The sequence below is a fragment of the Dipodomys merriami genome, unplaced genomic scaffold, assembly GCF_024711535.1.
Source record: "Dipodomys merriami isolate MVZ:Mamm:240054 unplaced genomic scaffold, mDipMer1.0.p SCAF_1, whole genome shotgun sequence".
Lineage (NCBI taxonomy): Eukaryota > Metazoa > Chordata > Mammalia > Rodentia > Heteromyidae > Dipodomys > Dipodomys merriami.
The window spans coordinates 2,241,384-2,261,612 of NW_027202270.1; the positions used below are offsets into that span (position 1 = coordinate 2,241,384).

The following is a 20,229-nucleotide window of genomic DNA, read 5'->3' on the forward strand; positions in this document are numbered from 1 at the left end:
TTGCGAGGTTCCTCTCCTCGACTCCTGAAAGGTTCTTCTTGTTGTGTCACATCAGCTGTGCCTAGGGACAGCTAAAGGGACTGGGAGAGGGTCTATCCACACTGCAGCATCAAAGCATTGTAGCTGACTCTAGGGCCGCATGTTCATTCCACCAGCACAATCATCTGCACATGCTCGGCTGCACGGCGCCTGTGGCACAGCGATGCAGCAGGTGGCAGGCCCCAAATGCGATAGTGACCCGCCAGCCCGTGAGGCCCGAGCATCATGGCATTACTGGAGCTGTGGTGCGGCTGGGGTAAGCTCCAGCTTGCCTGTTGCTCTGGTCCTGTGGAAGCATGGCGAGGTAATCACTGCAGCAGGGAGTGCTGGTGTGCTTGCATCTCTGCAGACTCGTACCTCTTCTCTGTCTCTTCTTGTAGTCTAGTACTCGCAGCAGCCTTGCTCTCTCTGCCTCAGTGTGTGGCTTGACGGCACCAAGGAGGCATGACTAGTGGTCGGCCTGTGCCGTCCAGGTTTGTGTCACTTTGCCTGATGCTGTCTGCACCATGAAGATACCTAGTGGTTCGCTTCCTAGCCCATGTCCTCATGGTTGAGCAACACATGACAGGAAAAGCAATTGCAATTACTTTGCAAGACACCAAATAATGTCTTCAGAGCCAGATGTCATGGTGCATGCCTATAATCGCAGCACTCAGGAGGTTGAGGGAGGAGAATCAAGACCTCAAGGAAACCCGGACTACATAGTGAGACACTGCCTCAAAATAAAACTTCTCCCTCTGGGGGAAGCTGGGGACCCTTTTCACCAGCCCCAGGCCACACGCCTGTGTTCCATGGACCTCTGTGACAGAATCATTGCCGGACAGTTCCCAGATGCAGGTTCCTGGGTCACACCCTGCCCTGCTGCCCTGCTGCCTGGGATCTTGGAGGTGGAGCCTGGGAACTGTGTGTGTGAAACAAACCTGCAGGCCTCCATTCCACCAAAGGTGCAGAGGGACCTGCAGCCTCCCCTTCCTGGTGCAGAGCAGAGAATAGGCAGGTGGTGTGGAGAGCAGGTCTGCAGCGCTCTCCTTAGTGAAACCTGCAGGCTGCCAGTCCACACTAGCTGGCCAGGGTAGAGGTAGGGCTCTTTTTCATCCTCCTCCTGCTCTTGCTCCTCCAGCCATGCCTGCCCTGGCAGGGTGCCAGGGACATTGTGTCCAGGGAAGCAAGAGAGTGCCTTAGAGGAGGACAAAGTCAAAGGGCAACTCCAGGCCCAAAGAGCTGCGTACCAGAGGAGTAGTGATACATCCCTAATCTAAAGACTGAAGCAGGATGTCCTCAGAAAAAGAGCTTGAGAAGACTTCTTGCTGGGGTGGGAGGAGGATGCTGGCAGCCTCCAGGACTGGAGCCAATAGCCAAAGGCACTGAGGTAGCTCTGCTCTGCCAGGGACAGGCACAGCTAAAAGGAACATTTCCTCTGTCAGGCGAGCAGACACGGTGCTAAGGTGGTGCAAGGCCCTAGCTGACAGAACCTTGTTGCTCATGGGTCGCTAGGCCCCTCACTGGCTACTTTGATGGCTACACCAGCTGGCTGTGAGCCCAGCTCTCCTATCACAGCCTTTGGGGATTTGGTACCAGTCTCCCTCCCCAGAAGTGGTGAAGTTCTGATGTGGCCGGACTCACCCTCGTCAGCTAGCTTGTTCCATCCAGTCTGTGCCCTGTGCTGAGGCTCTGGGTCTTTTTGCCTTGCAGGGCAGTCCCCCTCCTGGGCTATCTACCTCAGGACCTGATCGAGACACCCCTACTCATGCAGATCCACCCCAGCGACAGGCCCTTGATGCTTGCCATCCACAAAAAGAGTAAGGGCCCAGGCACCGTGAACCTCAGGGGGTGTGGTCACACCTAGTGACCGAGGGCAGCTGCCTCCCACCTCGGTCCTGGGCTGCCAGCCCGGGAGGGGAGGGGAGGAAAGCTCACGTGGGGTCCTGTGTGGGCAGGAGCGCCCGTCTGCTTCTCGACTGTACGTTGGCTTCCATCGCAGATGGGAGGGAGATCAGCTCAGCTGTGGCTGGGAAGGTTCATGCGCAGGACGCATGTCCTAATAGGGGATAAAACCATCAAGGGGACAGCTTGAAGCAAACATGGGGGTGAAGGCAGTGATTTGGAGGTCCCCGTGTCCCCAGAGAGTGCCAGTGACCCAAGCTGGCACACTCAGTGTGTCCGTGCTGCGCACACGCGGTCCCTCGCACCCTGAACGCTGCTTCTCTCCCCCAGTCCTGCAGTCCGGTGGGCAGCCTTTCGACTATTCTCCCATTCGGTTCCGCGCCCGGAACGGGGAGTACATCACACTAGACACCAGCTGGTCCAGCTTCATCAACCCGTGGAGCAGGAAAATCTCCTTCATCATCGGGAGGCACAGAGTCAGGGTGTGAGTGCTCCCAGGGCTTCGGCACTCAGGGGTCTCAGGGATCCTGGCCTGTCCTCTCTCCCCACCAGCAGGTGGCGTAGACGGGGCCCAGAGACCGGGACCAGAGTCACCTCCTGCCACCTACCTGTGGGGGAGCCCCAGCCAGGTGGGCGGGTGAGGTGGGGGGAACCTCACTCAGGTTGAATGGGGAGTGGGCAGGGGTGTCTGGGATCACAGGGAGGAGGCAGCGGTCCCGGCCTGCCACGCAGCATGGGTGCTGTGTGCTCAGGCCAGAGGTCTTCCAGGGGGCCCTACTAATGAGATGCATTAAAACCACACAGGGGCCCCTTGAATGAGGACGTGTTCGCAGCCCCCCCGGGAGTGGAGGAGAAGGCCCCACACCCCAGCATTCAGGAGCTCACAGAGCAGATCCACAGGCTGCTGCTGCAGGTGGGTGCCGGGCCTGCACCCTCGGCCCTCATGGTATACCCTGCACTGGGCCTGGCCTGGCCCCTTGTGCTCCCATGTGTCTGTGATTCCCTGGCCCCAAGGGGCTGACCCAAGAAGCTCCCAAGTACCCTGGAAGTGCTGGTTTAGGGTCACGGCTTTGGCACTGAGGGATCTAAGCTGCGACCTTGAGCAAGCAGTTGAAGGGTACCCAAATCCCATGGCCTGGCCACATACTCCCCACAGCACATCTGGCATAAGGCTCCACCAGCCTGGACACCAGCACCGGGAATTTCCAGACAAGCCTGAAAGACTAGGGCAGCCATGGTGATCTCCACGCCAGAGCACATCGCTGCTTCTCAGTTTCCGGCCATGGTGTCCTACCTGCACCCACACCCTCCCAAGAGCTGCCAGTGTGACTGGTGTTCACGCTGAGGCTGAGCAAGTTCCCCGTCGGTGGAGGCCCTCTCAGTGACTGCCAGCCTGGACTGGCAGCACCGTGGGAGAGGCCGGGTCCCCATCGGTCACCTGACTCTGGGGCTCAGACCCTAGCCAGCCCCTTGTGGTTGTCTTATGACCTTGGGGAGCCTACCGACCCCAATGGGAACATAGCCAACCCCACTCTCCGCGGTACCCCTCCTCCACGTCCACAAGTTCTATTTGCTGTCCCCCCACAGCCCATCCCCCACAGTGGCTCCAGTGGCTACGGCAGCCTGGGCAGCAATGGGTCCCATGAGCATCTCATGAGTCAGACCTCATCCAGTGACAGCAACGGTCATGAGGAGTCTCGCCGGAGGAGATCCGTACGTCCCTCTCTGTTCTTCCTAAGAAAATGAGTGTGCAGATATCTGTGGAAAGCTGGAAGGCAGGGTGGAGGAGAACTCTGGAGTGACAGAAGCCAGCATGACCTGTCTCACTGGGGCGTATGGAAGGAAGTCTCCTAGAATGAATAACCTGTTCCTTTTGTTTTTCTTCAAGGAAATTTCTAAAAATGGTAGCAAGAGCAAAACCAAAAGTCATTTTTCTCATGAAGCTGGAGCACAAAAGAAAACTTCAGTTCCAGGTGAAAAGAACTCTACATCCCCTTAATATGCTCTGGGCATGGCAGAGTGCCGGGCCCCGGGTTAAACGCTCAGTCAGGATGGGCAGAGAGGTGGCTTCTATGTGTACTCCATGTGGCAGGACCGTGTTCAGTCAGCAGGTGCAGAGATGACTACCTGAGTGGGTTCTGTCGCCTTGCTGGCCTGGTGAGGTGGGGGGGGGAGTAATTCCTCTGTCCCCAACACCCAGTCTGCTGAGCATGCTGGGAGACATGACGGCTTGCTCATACTGCTCTGTGGGCGGGCTGTGCAGCCATGCGCTCACACATGTGACACAGCACACAAGCATGCACACACACATTCTTGCACACACACACAGCTGGGATGTGGAGTCTGCACTTCTCAAAACAGACCTGTGGACAGTGCAAAGTGCAGGGCTGGGTATTGGGAACACACTGGTGAGCTGGACAGAGCTATTTGCTTGAGGGCCCAGAGGGGGATGGGCTTGTGCCATTGCGGTGAGGACAGCAGCATTTTGCCCGGGCAGCCCTTACCACAGGCTTCTTACAGCCAAGACCCCTGTCCAGGAGCAGAGAGCTCCTGGGATCTCATTGCAGTAAAGTTCAGGACCCAGAAGGCCTGGCCTCTCCACCACTGAGCCTGAACCCTGAGAGAACCCCTGGGGGGCAGCGCAGGCCCAGTGCCACCCAGGCCTCACCAGGGCAGCAGAGGCTCTGAGCTCCCTCGGGAGCACATCCCGGCAGGGCTTGGGTGTCTGCTCTCTGGTCTCCAGGCCTGTGAAACACTGTGGGTAGAATAGACTTCCCCGCCTACATTGTGTCCTTGGGGGGAAAGTATTCAATGAGAGAACAATGTTGTCATCTTTTCAGAAATACAGAGTAGCCCTCCAGCTACTCAGGTAAAAGTTGTTCCTGCCACAGAGAAGGAGAGCCCCGGGGTGAGCTCACCCAAGGCCAGCTTCCCTGAGGAGCTGGCCTGCAAGAACCAGCCCGCCTGCTCCTACCAGCAGATCAGCTGCCTGGACAGCGTCATCAGGTACCGGGGCGGGGCGCTGTGGCCTTCCTGCCCTCTCCGCTTTCCTCCCCTCCCTCCCCCACCCACAGTCCTCTGACCCTCCACACAGGTACCTGGAGAGCTGCAGTGAGGCATCCACCCTGAAGAGGAAGTGTGAGTTCCCTGCACACATCCCGTCGCGGAAGGCCACCGTCAGCCCCGGACTGCATCCCGGAGGTACTCTGTCTGTGTTAAACTGTGAGATTGTGATGACTGAAATACTTGGGGTGCAATCAGAAGTCATTTCTGGCCTGAGGGGCCCCTCTCCTCCTCTCCTCCCCCCCCCCCCGCCCTAGATCCACTGATTGGCTTCAGGAGTCCAATGTAAGGGAAGTTGCTCAGGTCCTCTTACACACCAGGTCCTTCTTACACACCACTAGATCAAGGTGGTTCTGGGCTTAGAGAATAGGACACTGTTAGGGCTGCTGGAGGCATGGGAACATCCTGATTCTCGCTCCCACGTTACACTGGTCCCAATATTCTGGGGCTCTTTTCTCATATGTCTCAAGGGGACCTTGGCCCTTGCAGTGACCCCAGAGCTCAGCCTTCTTAAGTGCTTATGTTGCTGATGGTCATGGCCAGGATGAGGAACAGGGTGTCCCGGTTGTCAAGATGCAGCAGGAAGATTGGGCAGTCACTCACAGAGGGTGAGCTGTTTGCTATTACCAGGGTTATTGCTGACTCCTACCTACTGAGAAGTCCCTCCCCACAGGCCACCAGAAGGCCAATTTCCTCCTCGCCTTTCTCCTGTGAACAGATGTCTGAGGACAGGTTGCCCAGTGTCTGTGAGGTGGGGTGTGTGAGCGGGCCAGGGCCTCTGGGTTCTGTGGTCACTGCCCCTTAGCTAAGCCAGCCATTCATTCTTGATTGTGCATTTGTGTTTCCTTCTGTTTTCTCTAACAAATTACAGAGGCCGCTGCACCCTGCAAGGTGAACAGCCACGCGGAAGTCAGTGCTCACTTGACCTCCCTAACGCTGCCCAGCAAGGCCGAGAGCGTGGTGTCCCTCACCAGCCAGTGCAGCTACAGCAGCACCATCGTTCACGTGGGGGACAAAAAACCACAGCCCGAGTTAGGTATGCTGGTGGGTTCTTTTAGTATCTCAACAGCAGAGTGATCTTCAAAACTGGTTTGCCATTTGACAATGTGATCTTTAAAGCCGGGTGCCACTGGCTCATGCCTATAATCTGAGGATGGAAGTTTGAAGCCAGCCCAGGCATGAAAGTCCATGAGACTTTTATCTCCAATTAATTACTGGGGGGTGAGGGGAGGAGCCAGAAGTGGAGCTGTGGCACTAGCCTTAAGCATGCTTGCGCGCACACACACACACACACACACACGCACGCACGCACGCGCGCGCGCGCGCGCGCACGCACACACACACACACACACACACACACACACACACACACACACACACACACACACACACACACACACACACACACACACACACAGTTGCTCAGTAAGTTGACCAGCATGAGAGGTAGGTTGTCAGCCTTTGCCCTATTGCGCTTTGGCGCCACCTCATGGTGACTCTGTGCTGTGTTGTAAATAAGGAAGGTGCAGGTATACCCCTTATCAGGCGGCAAAGGACCACTGGGAATGAGGCTCTACCCCCTTGCATTCCCACAGAGCTTGAGAGCCTTTCCTCCATCCCACTTTGCTCACAGCCAAAGGTTGGTAGCACTCGCTGTGTACGGACAGGAACCAGTATAAGTTGTAACAAAACATGACAAGTCATGGCCTTGTTCCCGGCTGCGTTCTCTTGTGTTTTAGCACACTGTGATTGAAATGAATCCTGCATCCTATTCTTTACCAGGAGATGGGTCCCCATGTGCCCAGACTGCCTGCCCCTTGCTCTCTGTTCTCATAGGCCACACAGTCACAATGCCTCTGTGTCTGGCCCTGAACACAGAGAAGTGCAGAGCACTCAGCCTTGATTGTTCCACAAGATGGGATCGCCCTCAGAATGTCAATAACAGGGTTAATGCTCAAGTCCCCACTTTGCTTAGAAGTCTGATTTCTGAGCCCCCTGTACCCATGCCTTTGGCTTGAGCCATCTCTGAAGCTGAAGACAGACTCTGGGGATGCTCACCCTCAAGTCATCTACATCACAGGTCCCCGTGTAAGTGATCTGTGCTGCCCATAAGCATGTGGTATCATGAGGACCAAAACCTGCTTCTGGTTACAGAGACGGTAGAAGATGCTGCAAGTGGGCCTGAGTCCTTGGACGGCCTGCCTGGAGGCCTGAATCAGGAGAAAGGGCCCTTGCAGAAGCTGGGCCTCACCAAGGAAGTGCTGGCGGCCCACACACAGAGGGAAGAGCAGGGCTTCCTGCAGAGGTTCAGGGAGGTGAGGCGGCTGGGTGCTCTCCAGGCCCACTGCCAGTACTACCTGCAGGAGAGATCCAGGGCCCAGGCCAGTGAACGAGGTAAGTGGAAAGCCTGAATTGACATGTGTTTTTAAAAGTGTGATTCCTAGGATATTGAGTCCAGTGCTGATTTCAGAATGCAACATGTGTCAGATGAGAGGACACAGTGGAGGGTAAAACCAAGATTTCCATCTTCCTCGTCTAGCTTCATTTTCTGCAGCTTCAGTTACCCTTGCTTCCCATGGTCTGAAAAGACCACATGGAAAATTCCAGGCATAAGTAGTGCAGAAGATTTTTTTTTAATGTGAACTCTGCCGAATCCAGAAGTCTCCACATGTAAGACAGGCTTGGCGCTCTGCTGATGATGCAGCCTGTGTCTGCAGAATTTAGCAGCCTGAAGATCTTCTCCAGGAAGTAACCTGTGTTCTCAAGGAAAGAGCATTACAAATAGCCACACAGTGCTAGGCTAGACCATTTGGATGTGGAGTTAGGGTCCTAGCCTTGTACTTGCCAGGTAACTGTGCGGCAAAGGGAACCCCACTATATACTCTCCACCTCAGACAGAACCCTGAGATAAAAAGTGAACTCAACCCAGAAAGAACAAGCGCAGCACTGGATGCAGCGGTGGCTCCTGGGAACAGAGCGCGATTGTCTGCCTCCCAGCCCGACTCACCCCGCCTGGCCAGGCTTCGTGCAATGTCCACAGTACACGGACTACACAGCAGTCCTGGGCAGTACTGCCCTTACATGAATACGATAGCCTGGGAATACAGTGCTTTAGCCACTGTAACCTCCAGGGAAAAGATTGCTAGTTAAAAAAAAAATAGAAGCTGGGCACCGGTGGCTCGTGCCTGTAATACTAGCGACTCAAAAAGCTGAGTTCTGAGGATCACAGTTGAATGTCAGCCCAGGCAAGAAAAGCCATGAAACTCTTATCTCCAATAAACCAATAGAAAACTGGAAGTGGCACTGTGGCTCAAGTGGTAGGGCGCTCGCCTTGAGCTGAAGAGCACAGGGACAGCGCCCAAGCCCAGAGGTCAAGCCCCATGACCGACAAAAAATAAAAAAAGAGAGAGAGAGGCTGAATCACAAAACCTGCACACTCAGAGCAGTTTGCTTGGGCTGGTCTGTCATTCCTCAGCATGTAAAAACCCATAGCACAGCTGCCATGTCCCTGCGCATCTGCCATGAACCCCCCAGGAGACACCTAGCGTTCCAGTCACAGGAGAGCCCCTCCTCCTCCAGAAGAAAGCCTAATGTCAGCTGTGTCATTGGACAGCAAAGATATTCCAAGGGCAAATGTGGCTGTCTGTCAACTTCCTGTCTCTTACAGAGCACCTAAGAGAATCAGAGGATAGATTTATTTTGGTTCATGGTATTGGAGGTTACAGTCCATGTTGCTAGGCCATTCCTTTGGGTCTGTGATGGCACAGTCTATGGAGAAAGAGAAAGCTGGGTCCAGTATACCCTCTGAGGCCATACCCCAAGTGACCTTACTTCCTCTAAGCAGGCCCCGCCTCCTAAAGGCTCCACCCCCTCCCAACAGCTCCACCATCTGAAGACCCAGCCTTTAGCACAAACTTTGGCTCTGCTCAGGCTTTGTTGGACATTTTTGTTAAGGAACAGTAGTGATAAAGCTTGTACAATCAAGAACTAGTAGATCAGTAGTCCTACCTTTCAGAATTTAGAAGCCATTTCTTTTTTTCCAGATATTGGGGAACAACAGAGACTGCCCACCTTTTAAACTTTTTCAGTTTTATTTTCCACAAATAAGCCTTTTAATGCCAGCTACTTTAAGAGCAAGGCCGTGGAAATATGAGAAACTGATCTGGCAATTAGAGGGGTTGGTCCTTTGACCTGATGGGATTTGGTTTTCTGCAAAACCTAAAGTTTCACCTTGGTTTCTCTCCCTTGCCGGGGATGAGGGGAACGCAAGTTGTGGAGCCAGTAGGCTGGCACTTAAGACTGGGAGGCGCTGTCTGTTATGAAAGTCCGTGTGTCTCTGTGAGCTGACATAATGGGAATCATATGCATGTCAAAATTCCAACTCTGGTTATTTTTCCATATTTTAGCTGCCCCCGGACTAAAAAATAGTTCTGGACTTGAGTCATCTTGGAAAAAAGCTGGGAAGAATAGAAAACTGAAGTCCAAGCGGGCCAAGCCTCAGGACTCATCTGATAGCACGGGTTCTGGGGGGCCTTGGCCCCATCGGCCCCCACTTGTGGGCCTGAACACCACGGCCTGGTCACCCTCGGACACCTCCCAGTCCAGCTGCTCTGCTGTGCCATTCCCCGCCCCAGTGTCAGCTTACTCTCTGCCCGTGTTCCCAGCACCAGGAATAGTGCCCGTGCCCGGGGCTGTGGCAGCACCACCTGCAGCCCCGCAGGCCAGCTTTGCAGTGCCCGTGGTGCCCGTGGATGCCCAGCACGAGTTTGCAGTCCAGCCCCTGCAGCTCGCGGCTCCCTTGGCCCCAGTCATGGCCTTGATGCTGCCCAGCTATCCTTTCCCACCCGCGACCCCAAACCTACCCCAGGCCTTCTTCCCCAACCAGGCCCACTTTCCAGACCACCCCGTGCTCCCCTCTGAGATGACCGCCACCCCGCAGCCAGAGTTCCCCAGTCAGACCTCACTCCTCAGACAGCCGTGCACTTGTCCCGCCACCCCGGCCACCCCACCGCTATCAGCCACGGCGGCCACGGGCAGGGCCTCCCCGCCACTCTTCCAGTCTCGAGGGAGCTCGCCCCTGCAACTCAACCTGCTGCAGCTGGAGGAGGCGCCTGAGGGCAGCGCCGGCGCCACGGGGGCCACGGGGGCCACAGGGACAGCTGGACTGGACAGCATACCTGGCGCTTCCCAGGACTGGCAGCCAAAGGCACCTCCAACAGTAAGGAACCTCTGATGCCCTTCTCAGAGCAAGCAGCAGAACATATACCAGGCGGCCGGTGCGCAGCTTCGGCTCAAGCCAGGCTGCCTGGTACCATCCCATCAGAGAGGTTTACTTGCAGCTCTTTAGAATCTGAAAGAAGGATGATAGGTTGGGGCAAATGCAGGTCCTAATAGAAGAATATGACTTGTTGAGAGTAAATGTTTATTGGCCTAAAATGTCTTAAGTGAGTATCGAGGTGAAACACCGGACGTCAGGCTCAGGAGGGGGAGAGCCCGGCCCGGTGGGCACAGGACCCTTCGATGACCCCCCCCCAGAACTATAGCAGAGGAGGTGGGGATGCTCCTGCTTCTCACCTGCAAGCCGGCCTTGCCTGGTGTCCATCCCCCACAGCCTTGAGGATGCTGGCCAGAGGCTCCTCCGCTCATGTGTGGCTGAAGGTGCTCAGTGTGTAGTGGCATGAGTCCAAATGTAGTCCATTGCACTCCAAGTCGGAGATAACTGAGGGAACTGCGTGCCCTTGTGGGGCCTGGGTACCAGACCCTCTGACTGCTAGTTCTCAGGCCCGCCAAGGCAGCCTCACCCTGCCGAGGCTGCCCATGACGCTGAGGAGCAGCCTGGGTCTCTCCTTCCTGGAACCTGAGCCCCCGTCTGGCTTGCTGCTCCTGAAACCATGTTTACTTCCCGTGGTTCATAAAGCACCAGAACTTGCCATGGTCTCAGCACAGCAGGGGCTGCTAATGGAATGGCTCCTGTTCCATGCACCCTAGACACAAGTCCGCCCTCACGTCTGCCCTTACCGCAGGGCGCCCAGCCTCTGTGTCTTTGCTGTGTGGTTACTGGGCCCTGTGAGCCATGGTGTCTTCTTCTCTCATCCCTAAAGCACAAGGAACCCTCCGACCCCCCGAACAGCGATGCTCTTTCCACATCCAGTGACCTGCTCAACCTCCTACTCAACGAGGACCTCTGCTCAGCCACAGGCTCAGCGCTGTCTGGGAGCGGGGCCTCGGCCACCTCGGATTCTCTGGGTTCTAGCTCACTGGGCTGTGATGCATCCCGCAGTGGGGCAGGTAGGCCGGTCCTAGGCCATAGGCATGTGTTCAACATGTGGCTATCACATGATGCACCCGGAAGGTTCTCACAAGATGGTCTGCCCCAGAACGGTAGACTAGCACTTGTGCTCAGCCATGCTCCATCCTGTCCTTGGAGCTGTGGCGGGCCATACAGACAATGTCCTCCTGCCCTCCATCTTGGCTGGGTAGGCCCTAATGGGTCACAGTTCTGTGTCCTGCTTATTGACTTCAGATTGTAGTGTCAACTGAAGTCCTTATGTCCCCGTCAATGCCTTCTTGAACTATCCCTTAGACACTCTAGGATAACAGTTTATCTTCTGTGTTAGTTGCACGATAGGGAATGGAAGTTTACCCTCCCGGGCTGGTTGTACAGAGGCTAGCTGCTTACTCTTCTGTGGTACTCTGTGCAGATGTGTGGTAGCTCCCAGCCTTTCTCACCAGGATCTTCACTACCTTCAGGGTCCAATCCCTTCCTTCCTTGGTGAGCTTTACCTCCCCTCAGCTCCACTCTAGGCCTCTCTGCCCCGTGGCACTAGCTGAAGGGGGCACAGTCCAGCTCCTCCACTCTTAGGATACTTCTCTGCCAGTTTTCAGAGTCAAAACAAATGGGAACCTGGTTCAAGGTCAAGGTTCTACTTGGTTCTGCCCAAGTGAAGGGCTCTCCAGGCCAGAACCACCTTCATGGGGTAGCAAACACATGTTCTATGTTCTAACCCTACAGACCATTTGAAAATCAGGAAATCCACCAGCACCACCTGTTTTCTTGCCTAACGAAACACCAGCGCTCCAAAATGGACATGACTTTCCAGAAACATGATAAGGAAAGGTATCATAGTCAGGTTTCAGGATTTTGACCTGTCCTATTTCTTTCATGTTTCTAAAGGCAGTAGTGACACAAGTCATACCAGCAAATACTTCGGAAGCATTGACTCTTCAGAGAATAACCACAAAGCTAAGCTGCATGCAGACATGGAGGAGAGTGAGCATTTCATTAAGTACGTCCTGCAGGACCCCATCTGGCTACTGATGGCAGACACCGACGACAGTATCATGATGACCTACCAGCTGCCCTCCCGGTAACCACGGGGCCCTTTCCTAGGAGCCTGGGCAGGGAGAGGTTGAAGAGTTCCCAAAACAAGATCTCTAGACAGGCTGAGACACCCATCCAAAGGCCTGCCTTCCAGCCAGTGTGGCAGAGAGAGAGAGAGAGAGAGAGAGAGAGAGAGAGAGAGAGAGAGAGAGAGAGAGAGAGAGAGCGCGAGAGAGCACGAGAGAGCGCGCGAGCAGGGCGCATCTGGTCACCCTGTGAGTGAGCTGAGCCCCACACAATGGCCAGGACAGCTGGCGCTCTGGGGAGTTGCCTCCCGCGGGGTGCCAGGCTTGGCTTTTGTGACACCTGTGTGCTGGTGCCACCACTCGGGCTCTGTCGGAGATAGGGTCTGGAAGTTGAAGAAGGCAGGGTCAAGGTGGATGACCCTGGGTCTCTGTGTAGCCTTTGAGTCTGGGTTTGGTCTGCCCTGTGGCGCTGATATGGTTCCTGCCTGGGCAGAGCATCCCTGGAAAGGGGAGGCTGGGAGTGAGGAAGGCAGGACGGGAGTGTAACCCTGAGAGAGCATCTTGGCCTTGGGAAGGAGGAGTAGGAGACCGGAGAGGGGTTCCAGAGCCCTTGTGGTCCAGGCCAGGGCTGGGGGGGCAGTGCGGGCTGGTGCCCCGGGTCATGCAGTTGGTAAGAGCAGGCCCAGAGAGGCATTTGCCACCCACAGAGACCTGGTTCCCATGTCCAGCTCAGAGTGAAACTGAAACCTTCACCCAAGTCGGTGGCGCACACCTGTCATCCTAGCTACTCAGGAGGCTGAGATCTAAGGCAGGAAAGTCCATGACACTCTTATGTCCAGTGAACCACCAAAAAGGTAGAAGTGAAGGTGTGGCTTGTGAGGTAGAGTGCCAGACGTGAGCAATAAAACTAAGGGACAGCACCCAGGCTCTGAATTCAAAGCCTTAGTACCAACACAAGACAGGAGGTGCGGGGAAGGAAGGGAAGGAAAAAGACTTGCTAGGGAGGTAAAGTTACATTAAACAAGGTAATTTATCTTAAAAGCAAATTTGCATAAAGCAAAACCACTTAAGAGTACATTAAGAGTATTGAAAGTGTTCGTAGAAAATGAATGTTTTCTTTAAAAACAACAACAAAAAGAAACCTGCCAGCCATGTGACCCTCGACTGTGTCTGACTCTGTGAAGGGATCTCGAAACGGTCTTGAAGGAGGACCGAGAGAAGCTGAAGCAGCTGCAGAGGTCCCAGCCCCAGTTCACAGAAAGCCAGAGGCGGGAGCTGCTCGAGGTCCACCCATGGGTCCAGACGGGCAGCCTGCCCTCCGCCATCGACGTGACGGTAGGCCTGGACCACGCGGCCCTGACGGGCCACTGCGCAGAGCTCTCTGTGCTGTCCTCACAGCTTCTCCAGCAGCTAACACATCCAGAGTTAAAAGGTGTTTTTAGAAAAAGCAAAGGAGCTGTTTATGGTAGGCTGTGGTGTTAATCCCAGTACACTAAGGAGGTAGAGGCTGGAGGATCAGGGGCCGAGGCCAACCTGGGCTATTAGCGAGACCCCTTCTAAAAGGAAAAGAAAAGAAGCCGGGTGCCGGTGGCTCACGTCTATAATCCTAGCTACTCAGGAGGCTGAGATCTGAGGATTGTGGTTCAAAGCCAGCCTGGGCAGGAAAGTCCATGAGACTCTTATCTCCAATAAACCACTCGAAAACTGGAAGTGGCGCTGTGGCTCAAACGGTAGAGCACTCGCCTTGAGCTGAAGAGTGCAGGGACAGCACCCAGGCCCAGAGTTCAAGCCCAACAACTGACAAAAGAAAAGGAAGAGAGAAACAGAGATTCTGAAATCCTGGTAAATCTTTGAGGAAGGCCTTTCTAATGGCTACCTAATCTTTTTTTTTTTTTTTTTTTTTTTTTTTGGCTAGTCCTAGAGCTTGAACTCAGGGCCTGGACGCTGTCCCTGAGCTTCTTTGGCTTAAGGCTAGCACCCCACCACTTAAGCCACAGTACCATTATCGGCTTTTTCTGTGTATATGGTACTGAGGAATGGAACCCAGGGCTTCATGCATGCTAGGCCAGCACTCTGCCACTAAGCCACCTTTGCAGCCCATGGCTATCTTATCTTTATGGTCTGCTAAAAGTTGTTTATTTTTCCCCTTTCTCCAATTGTGTTTTCTATTTAGCCAAACAAAACACTTCTCATGTCATGAACCTGAATTCTCCCTTCAGGGATCCCTGGCTCGGAGAATTTCAAGCCCAGTGAGCTTGTGCACATGTGTATGTGGGCACATGCCCATCAGCGGCCCTGCCCCGCATGCAGGGCCACCCCCTCTCTGAGACCAGGTCTCGCCTAGGTAGGGAAGCTGGTTTTTTGCCGAGGGCTCTTTGGATGTTTATAACATTGTTCATAGATCACCCATATAAAATGATCACTACAGAGAAGTGTGGGCCGCCAGTAAACAGCCCAAGTGTCTGACCTGCTATGTCCTCAATGATGTTGCCAGGTTATACAGCCACAAATCTTTTTCTTTTTCTTTTTTTTTTTTTGTGGGTTGTGGGGCCTGAACTCTGGGTCTGGGCGCTGTCCCTCAGCTCTTCAGCTCAAGGTGAGCCCTCTACACTTGAGTCAAAGCGCCACTTCCAGCTTTTTTCTGCGTATGTGGTGCTGAGGAATTGAACCCACAGCCTCATGCATGCGAGGCAAGCACTCTACCACTGAGCCACCTTCCCAGTCCCCATGAGACTGTTACCTCCAATGAACCACCAGAAAACTGGAAGTGACACTGTGGCTCAAGTGGTAGAGCTGAGGTTCAGCGCCCAGGCCCAGAGTTCAGGCCCCATGACCCACAATAAAAATAAAAAAGAGGCTTGTGGCTGTATAACTTGGCAAAATCATTCAGGACATAGCAGGACAGACACGGGCTGTTTACTGGCGGCCCACACTTCCCTGTAGTGAGCATCTTATAAGGGTGGCCTGTGGATGATGTTATAAACATACAAAGAGCCCTCTGCAAAAAAACAGCTTCCCTACCTAGGCGAGACCTGGTCTCAGAAGTCGCCCAGTTCCTAAGTCCAGCCACACCTGCAAGCCGGGAATGAGGGAAGAATGACCGAGATACCGGCGGTGGCACAGCCCCTGGCCATTGAAAACCAGCCCTCCCTGGAGGGGCCACCCTGTCCTCGGCAGCACCAGGCCAGGCTTCTGACAGGGGCCTGGTGAGGACCCGCCTCTCGAGGGCTTGCTTGGTCTGAACCACGGCCCCTCAGATCTCAGTGGCCCTGCTTCTAACGGATGGCGCCTCTCTTGTTTTGAAGGAATGCGTGTACTGTGAAAGTGAGGAGAGAGACAACGCTTGCGTGCCATACGAGGAAGGCATTTCTTCCCTGGGACTCAGCGACACGTCAGACACCAAAGAGGAGGAAAGCCGTGGCCCCCTGAGTCCCAGGAAGGAAGAGCAGACATAACCCCACCCGACAGGCAGTGATCTACATTAGATGGTGCTTGGAAGAGAAAAGATCTTCATATTTGTTTCTAATGAAATGAACATATATATTTATGTTGCCTTTTTTGTTTTAGAAAAAATCATCCTAGTCTCCTGAGGGGTGACTTATATATGGTAGATAAGGGAGGTTAATGGAGAAATACGTTTTTGTATTTTAAACACAGTTTGTAGAATGGGGTCGATTGGGGTTTTGAACTTGAGGAGGATGGCAGCCTCTGCGGGGAAGTCGCCCTCCACGGTCCCTTGACTTAGACGAGACCTCTGTTCTGGGCACCAGCGTGCATTGGCCTTTGGTTGTCCTGAGATGCCGTACCCGGCTGTGACAAATAGCCAGGAAGCCATTTGTGGCTCTGCGTGGGGCCTCCACCTTTCCAGAGCTTTTCCAGGGTGTGCTCAGATCAGCTCTCCTGGGGACTGCTTTCCATCTACAGGATCGCTTAGTCCAGTAGCTGTGCGATTCCACACACAGAGAAGCCTAGCTCAGTTTCCTTTTGAAGCATTTTGTATTAAGTGGTGTGAAGCAACATTGGCCGCTTTGGCTTAGGGTACTGTGGCGGCGAACGTTTCAATCTGGCCTGTCTTTTGTTTGTAGTAAATTGAGTTGAATGCCACTCCCTCGGGACTCACAGAACCTCTCGGGTTTTGTGACTAACGCCATCTGACTGATGCCTACCAGACACTTTGTCTATTTCTACGCCATTCTGGAATTCTTGACCACCGTGGCCAATTGTAGAGAGAACGATGTTCTCCCTCCTGTCGTCCATTCCCACGGCGTCCTCCCAGCCAGCACCGTGTCCTCCTGGTCAGCACACCGGGCTGGTGCTGCGCTGGTCCCGGTGCATTTTTGTTTGGAGCCTCCCAGTTACCAGCTCCCATCCAGAGCTGACAGGTCCCCACTTGAGGGATGAAGGGAGCTCAGCTTTCCCTGCAGCACCTGTGACGAGTCTTCAGCCTCTGGCTGACATTCACCTGTGTTGCTGGAACTTTCAGAGCAGAAATGCCGCGGGCCTGGGGGAGACTGAGCCAGCTGGTCCTTAGAAAATCACTAGCTGCGCCAGAAACCCAAAGATGGGAAATGTTCAGAATGGGCACCTGGCATGAATGAGAGTCCTTACTGATAAACCAGCTGGCTTAAAATGGGTCCAGGCTGTGGGAAGCCGGCCTGTCCTTCTTTGACAGAGAAGCAGTTATGAGAAAGGGGTCTCTTGGTTCTGCATTGGTTTTCACAGAAAACTGTCTTATGCCTGAATGCCAGTCCTATTTTTCTCTGACACAAAGTCCTTTAAAAAAAATGTACGAAGTCAGATCGTGTTTGGATGCCCAAGATAAGGAAGTAGCCCGTTTTATGACAATTAAGATCTTAATGGGTAGATGAAGGCCTGAGGGTACACTTCCATTACCTACACACAAAACTGCCACAAACATTCTCTCTACTGTTATGAATGTCTGCTGCCAGCGTTATCTCATTATTTAATATGTGCTAAGAAACTGACTTTCTAGGATAATCTTGTGAATCTGTTTACATGCTGCCAGCATCCTGACCTATTCTTTAGTGTGTGTGCTTACACGGGTGTCATGGAGCTTTTTCTCTATTTTAAACTGAGCCTTCTTTTTTAATCTATTCCTGAGAAGATATGTAAATACGCTCTCAGAGTTTATGTGGTGATTTGCTGAGCCTTGCCGGACAAGTGGTTTGTTCCTGGGCAAACCAAATTTCTTCACTCAGTGCAATATATTTGTGTGACTGCTTGTGTCTTTTTATGACTTTTTTGCCTTTTAGAAAATGGATAAATAAAGCAGGTATATTTTTTATTTTCCATTGTATGTTCTGTTTCCTGGGGCCCTGTACCTCGCACCCTGCCAGAGCTAACCTCTACCCCTGTACATCTTCCTAACACGACACACCAAAAACTGGAGAGATGAGATTATCAAAGGATTATTTTTTTTACAGAACCCTAAAAATTCTCTTGTACAATTTCTTTTTTGTTCTTTGGTGTGTGTGTGTGTGTGTGTGTGTGTGAGAGAGAGAGAGAGAGAGAGAGAGAGAGAGAGACGGGGGGGGGGGGAGGGGGGCCCTTGGCCTGGTTTATAACAGCCCACAGGACTGAACTCTGTAATGCAGCTCCACCCATGCATGCTTTTCATTTTTCATGCAGTCTTTTCACTTGCAAATGCAGAGTTGGGGCTGCTTGGCTCCTCTCAGACCCCTTTCCCCCACTCCCCTGATCCAAGCACCCATCTCTGTCGTCACCCCTGCCTGGGCTGGTCACAGGTTGGAAGGCAGAAGTCAGACAGCGCCAGGAACTTGTAACACTAGCTAGTCTGGAAGCTGAGATCTGAGGATCACCATTCAAAGCCAGCCCTCATTCTCTTACCTCCAATTGAAAGACCAATAAAGACAGAAGTGGAGCTGTGGCTCAAGTGGTAGAGCACTAGCCCTTGAGCAAAAAAAGCTCAGGGAGGGGCTGGGAAGGTGGCTCAGTGGTAGAGTGCTTGCCTTGCATGCCTGAGGCCCTGGGTTCGATTCCTCAGCACCACATAAGCAGAAAAAGCTGGAAGTGGTGCTGTGGCTCAAGTGGTAGAGCACTAGCCTTGAGCTGAAAAGCTGAGGGACAGCGCCCAGGCCTAGAGTTCAGGCCCCATGACCGGACCCCCCCCAAAAAAAGCTCAGGGACAGTGCCCAGGCCCAGAGTTCAAGCCCCAGGACCTGCAGAAAGGGGGATGTGGCGGGGGCGGGGGCTATGTCCACTCTGGAGACAAGACAAGCACACACAAGCCTTAGGAGACCTGCCTTCTACCTGGAGAGCTCCACTCCCCTTCCATCCCACTTTCCAAAGCAGGGCCCAAGAAACTGGACTAGAGAAAGGGATGAAGGGAGGCTAGGCCCAATGTCCCGCCTCCAGGGAGCTGTGCAGCCTAGCTGCTGAAGAGGGGAGGACCTGAGATAGAATTCTGGCCAGTGTGGCAGCTCCAGCCAACTTCTGGGTACCTTTGGGGGACCCTGGTATTTTTCTTTATAACCCTAAGAGTATCTCCTCTGCCTTATCTCCAAACCAAAAGGAGATTCTCCAGGCTCCCTGGGCAGATTGCCCACAAGGGGCCTGGATGTCTGCAGGCTGGCTACTGCCTTTGTTTCCTTGGGGATTTATGGCCTTCCACTCCTGCTAACAGGTCCCCTGTGGCCATTCTGGCCCAGTCTCCTGGGTTCTGTTGCTGTCTGGGGGAGGGGGGTGGCTGGGGGAGGAGTCAAAGGTCCCAAATGCTCAGGAAGTCTGTGCCCAAACAATGCCCTCATTTTCAACGAGCAAATGGCAGGAAGTGAGTAGGCTAAGAGAGGTGGAAAGGAGAGAGGGAGGGCTTGGTCCCAACATGGGGAAACCAGGCTTTCTGGACCCAAAGTCTAAGCCACCTATTCGACCTGTAAAGCCACTAAAGGAGGCTGAGTGTGCAGATGGCATCTCAGGCAACTTTCATGGAGTCTGTGTGAGAAAGGATTTTCTGGTCCACACCTGCTCTATGCCCATGCTTTTCCCTCTCACTCGTACCTGATGACACAGGCAGGTTCCACAGCAGTTTCTTTTTCCTTCAATGCTAGGTAGTATTGAGCACCCCACCCCACCCGACCTGACCCTGGATCACTGTGTCCCACAAGCTTTTTGAGGTCCCTCACCCTTGTTTCAGCAAAACTCCCTCTCCCAATTCCTGTTGTCTGGGTGTTTATAGAATCAGCTTTACATGGTGTTCTCTAACTTTCCCTACCTTCTCTACAGATGGATGCTAAAGCTCGAAACTCAGTATTCATTATTAGGTTCTGAGACAAATGTAGAGTGCTCACTATACATTTGGGAGGGTACCTCCTTTTCCTGGAGTTCCTCCTTGCCTTTCTCTCTTTTTCCTTGCAGCGATGGTCCCTGGCAAGCCCCTCTTTCCCACCCTCCCACCAGCTATTTCTCCAGGCTTCCCCGGGACCCTCATCTTGCTGCACTGAGATGACTGCTTGTCACCAAGGGCACTGTACACCATGTGTGGCCTCCACGGTGGGTCACAGATCACCAAGGGCACTGTGGATCATGTGTGGCCTCGTCCACAGTGGGCAGTGGATCACCAAGGGCACTGTGGACCATGTGTGACCTCGTCCACAGTGGGCAGTGGATCACCAAGGGCACTGTGGACCATGTGTGACCTTGTCCACAGTGGGTCACAGATCACCAAGGGCACTGTGGACCATGTGTGGCCTCGTTCACGGTGGGCAGTGGATCACCAAGGGCACTGTGGGTCATGTGTGACCTTGTCCACGGTGGGTCACAGATCACCAAGGGCACTGTACACCATGTGTGGCCTGGTCCACGGTGGGCAGTGGATCACCAAGGGCACTGTAGATCATGTGTAGTCTCCTCCACGGT

The 20,229-nt window shown here is 53.8% G+C and overlaps 1 protein-coding gene across 2 annotated transcripts in view; it reads left to right on the forward strand.

Moving 5' to 3' along the window:
• The window catches only part of Per2 (period circadian regulator 2), a 38,414-nt gene extending 20,771 nt beyond the window's left edge, over positions 1-17,643 (forward strand). Inside the window, exons 11-24 of one of the 2 annotated variants that reach the window (XM_070003626.1) lie at positions 1,732-1,838; positions 2,254-2,407; positions 2,728-2,836; positions 3,511-3,636; positions 3,812-3,896; positions 4,764-4,929; positions 5,018-5,124; positions 5,858-6,022; positions 7,141-7,380; positions 9,393-10,204; positions 11,088-11,274; positions 12,161-12,353; positions 13,518-13,668; positions 15,639-17,643. In XM_070003626.1, coding sequence (XP_069859727.1) covers positions 1,732-1,838; positions 2,254-2,407; positions 2,728-2,836; positions 3,511-3,636; positions 3,812-3,896; positions 4,764-4,929; positions 5,018-5,124; positions 5,858-6,022; positions 7,141-7,380; positions 9,393-10,204; positions 11,088-11,274; positions 12,161-12,353; positions 13,518-13,668; positions 15,639-15,788 — 2,752 coding nt within the window. In that variant the 3' untranslated portion in view covers positions 15,789-17,643. The remainder of the gene's footprint in view (positions 1-1,731; positions 1,839-2,253; positions 2,408-2,727; positions 2,837-3,510; positions 3,637-3,811; positions 3,897-4,763; positions 4,930-5,017; positions 5,125-5,857; positions 6,023-7,140; positions 7,381-9,392; positions 10,205-11,087; positions 11,275-12,160; positions 12,354-13,517; positions 13,669-15,638) is intronic. The other variant, XM_070003715.1, reaches the window with a different exon arrangement.
• Positions 17,644-20,229: the final 2,586 nt, after the last annotated feature.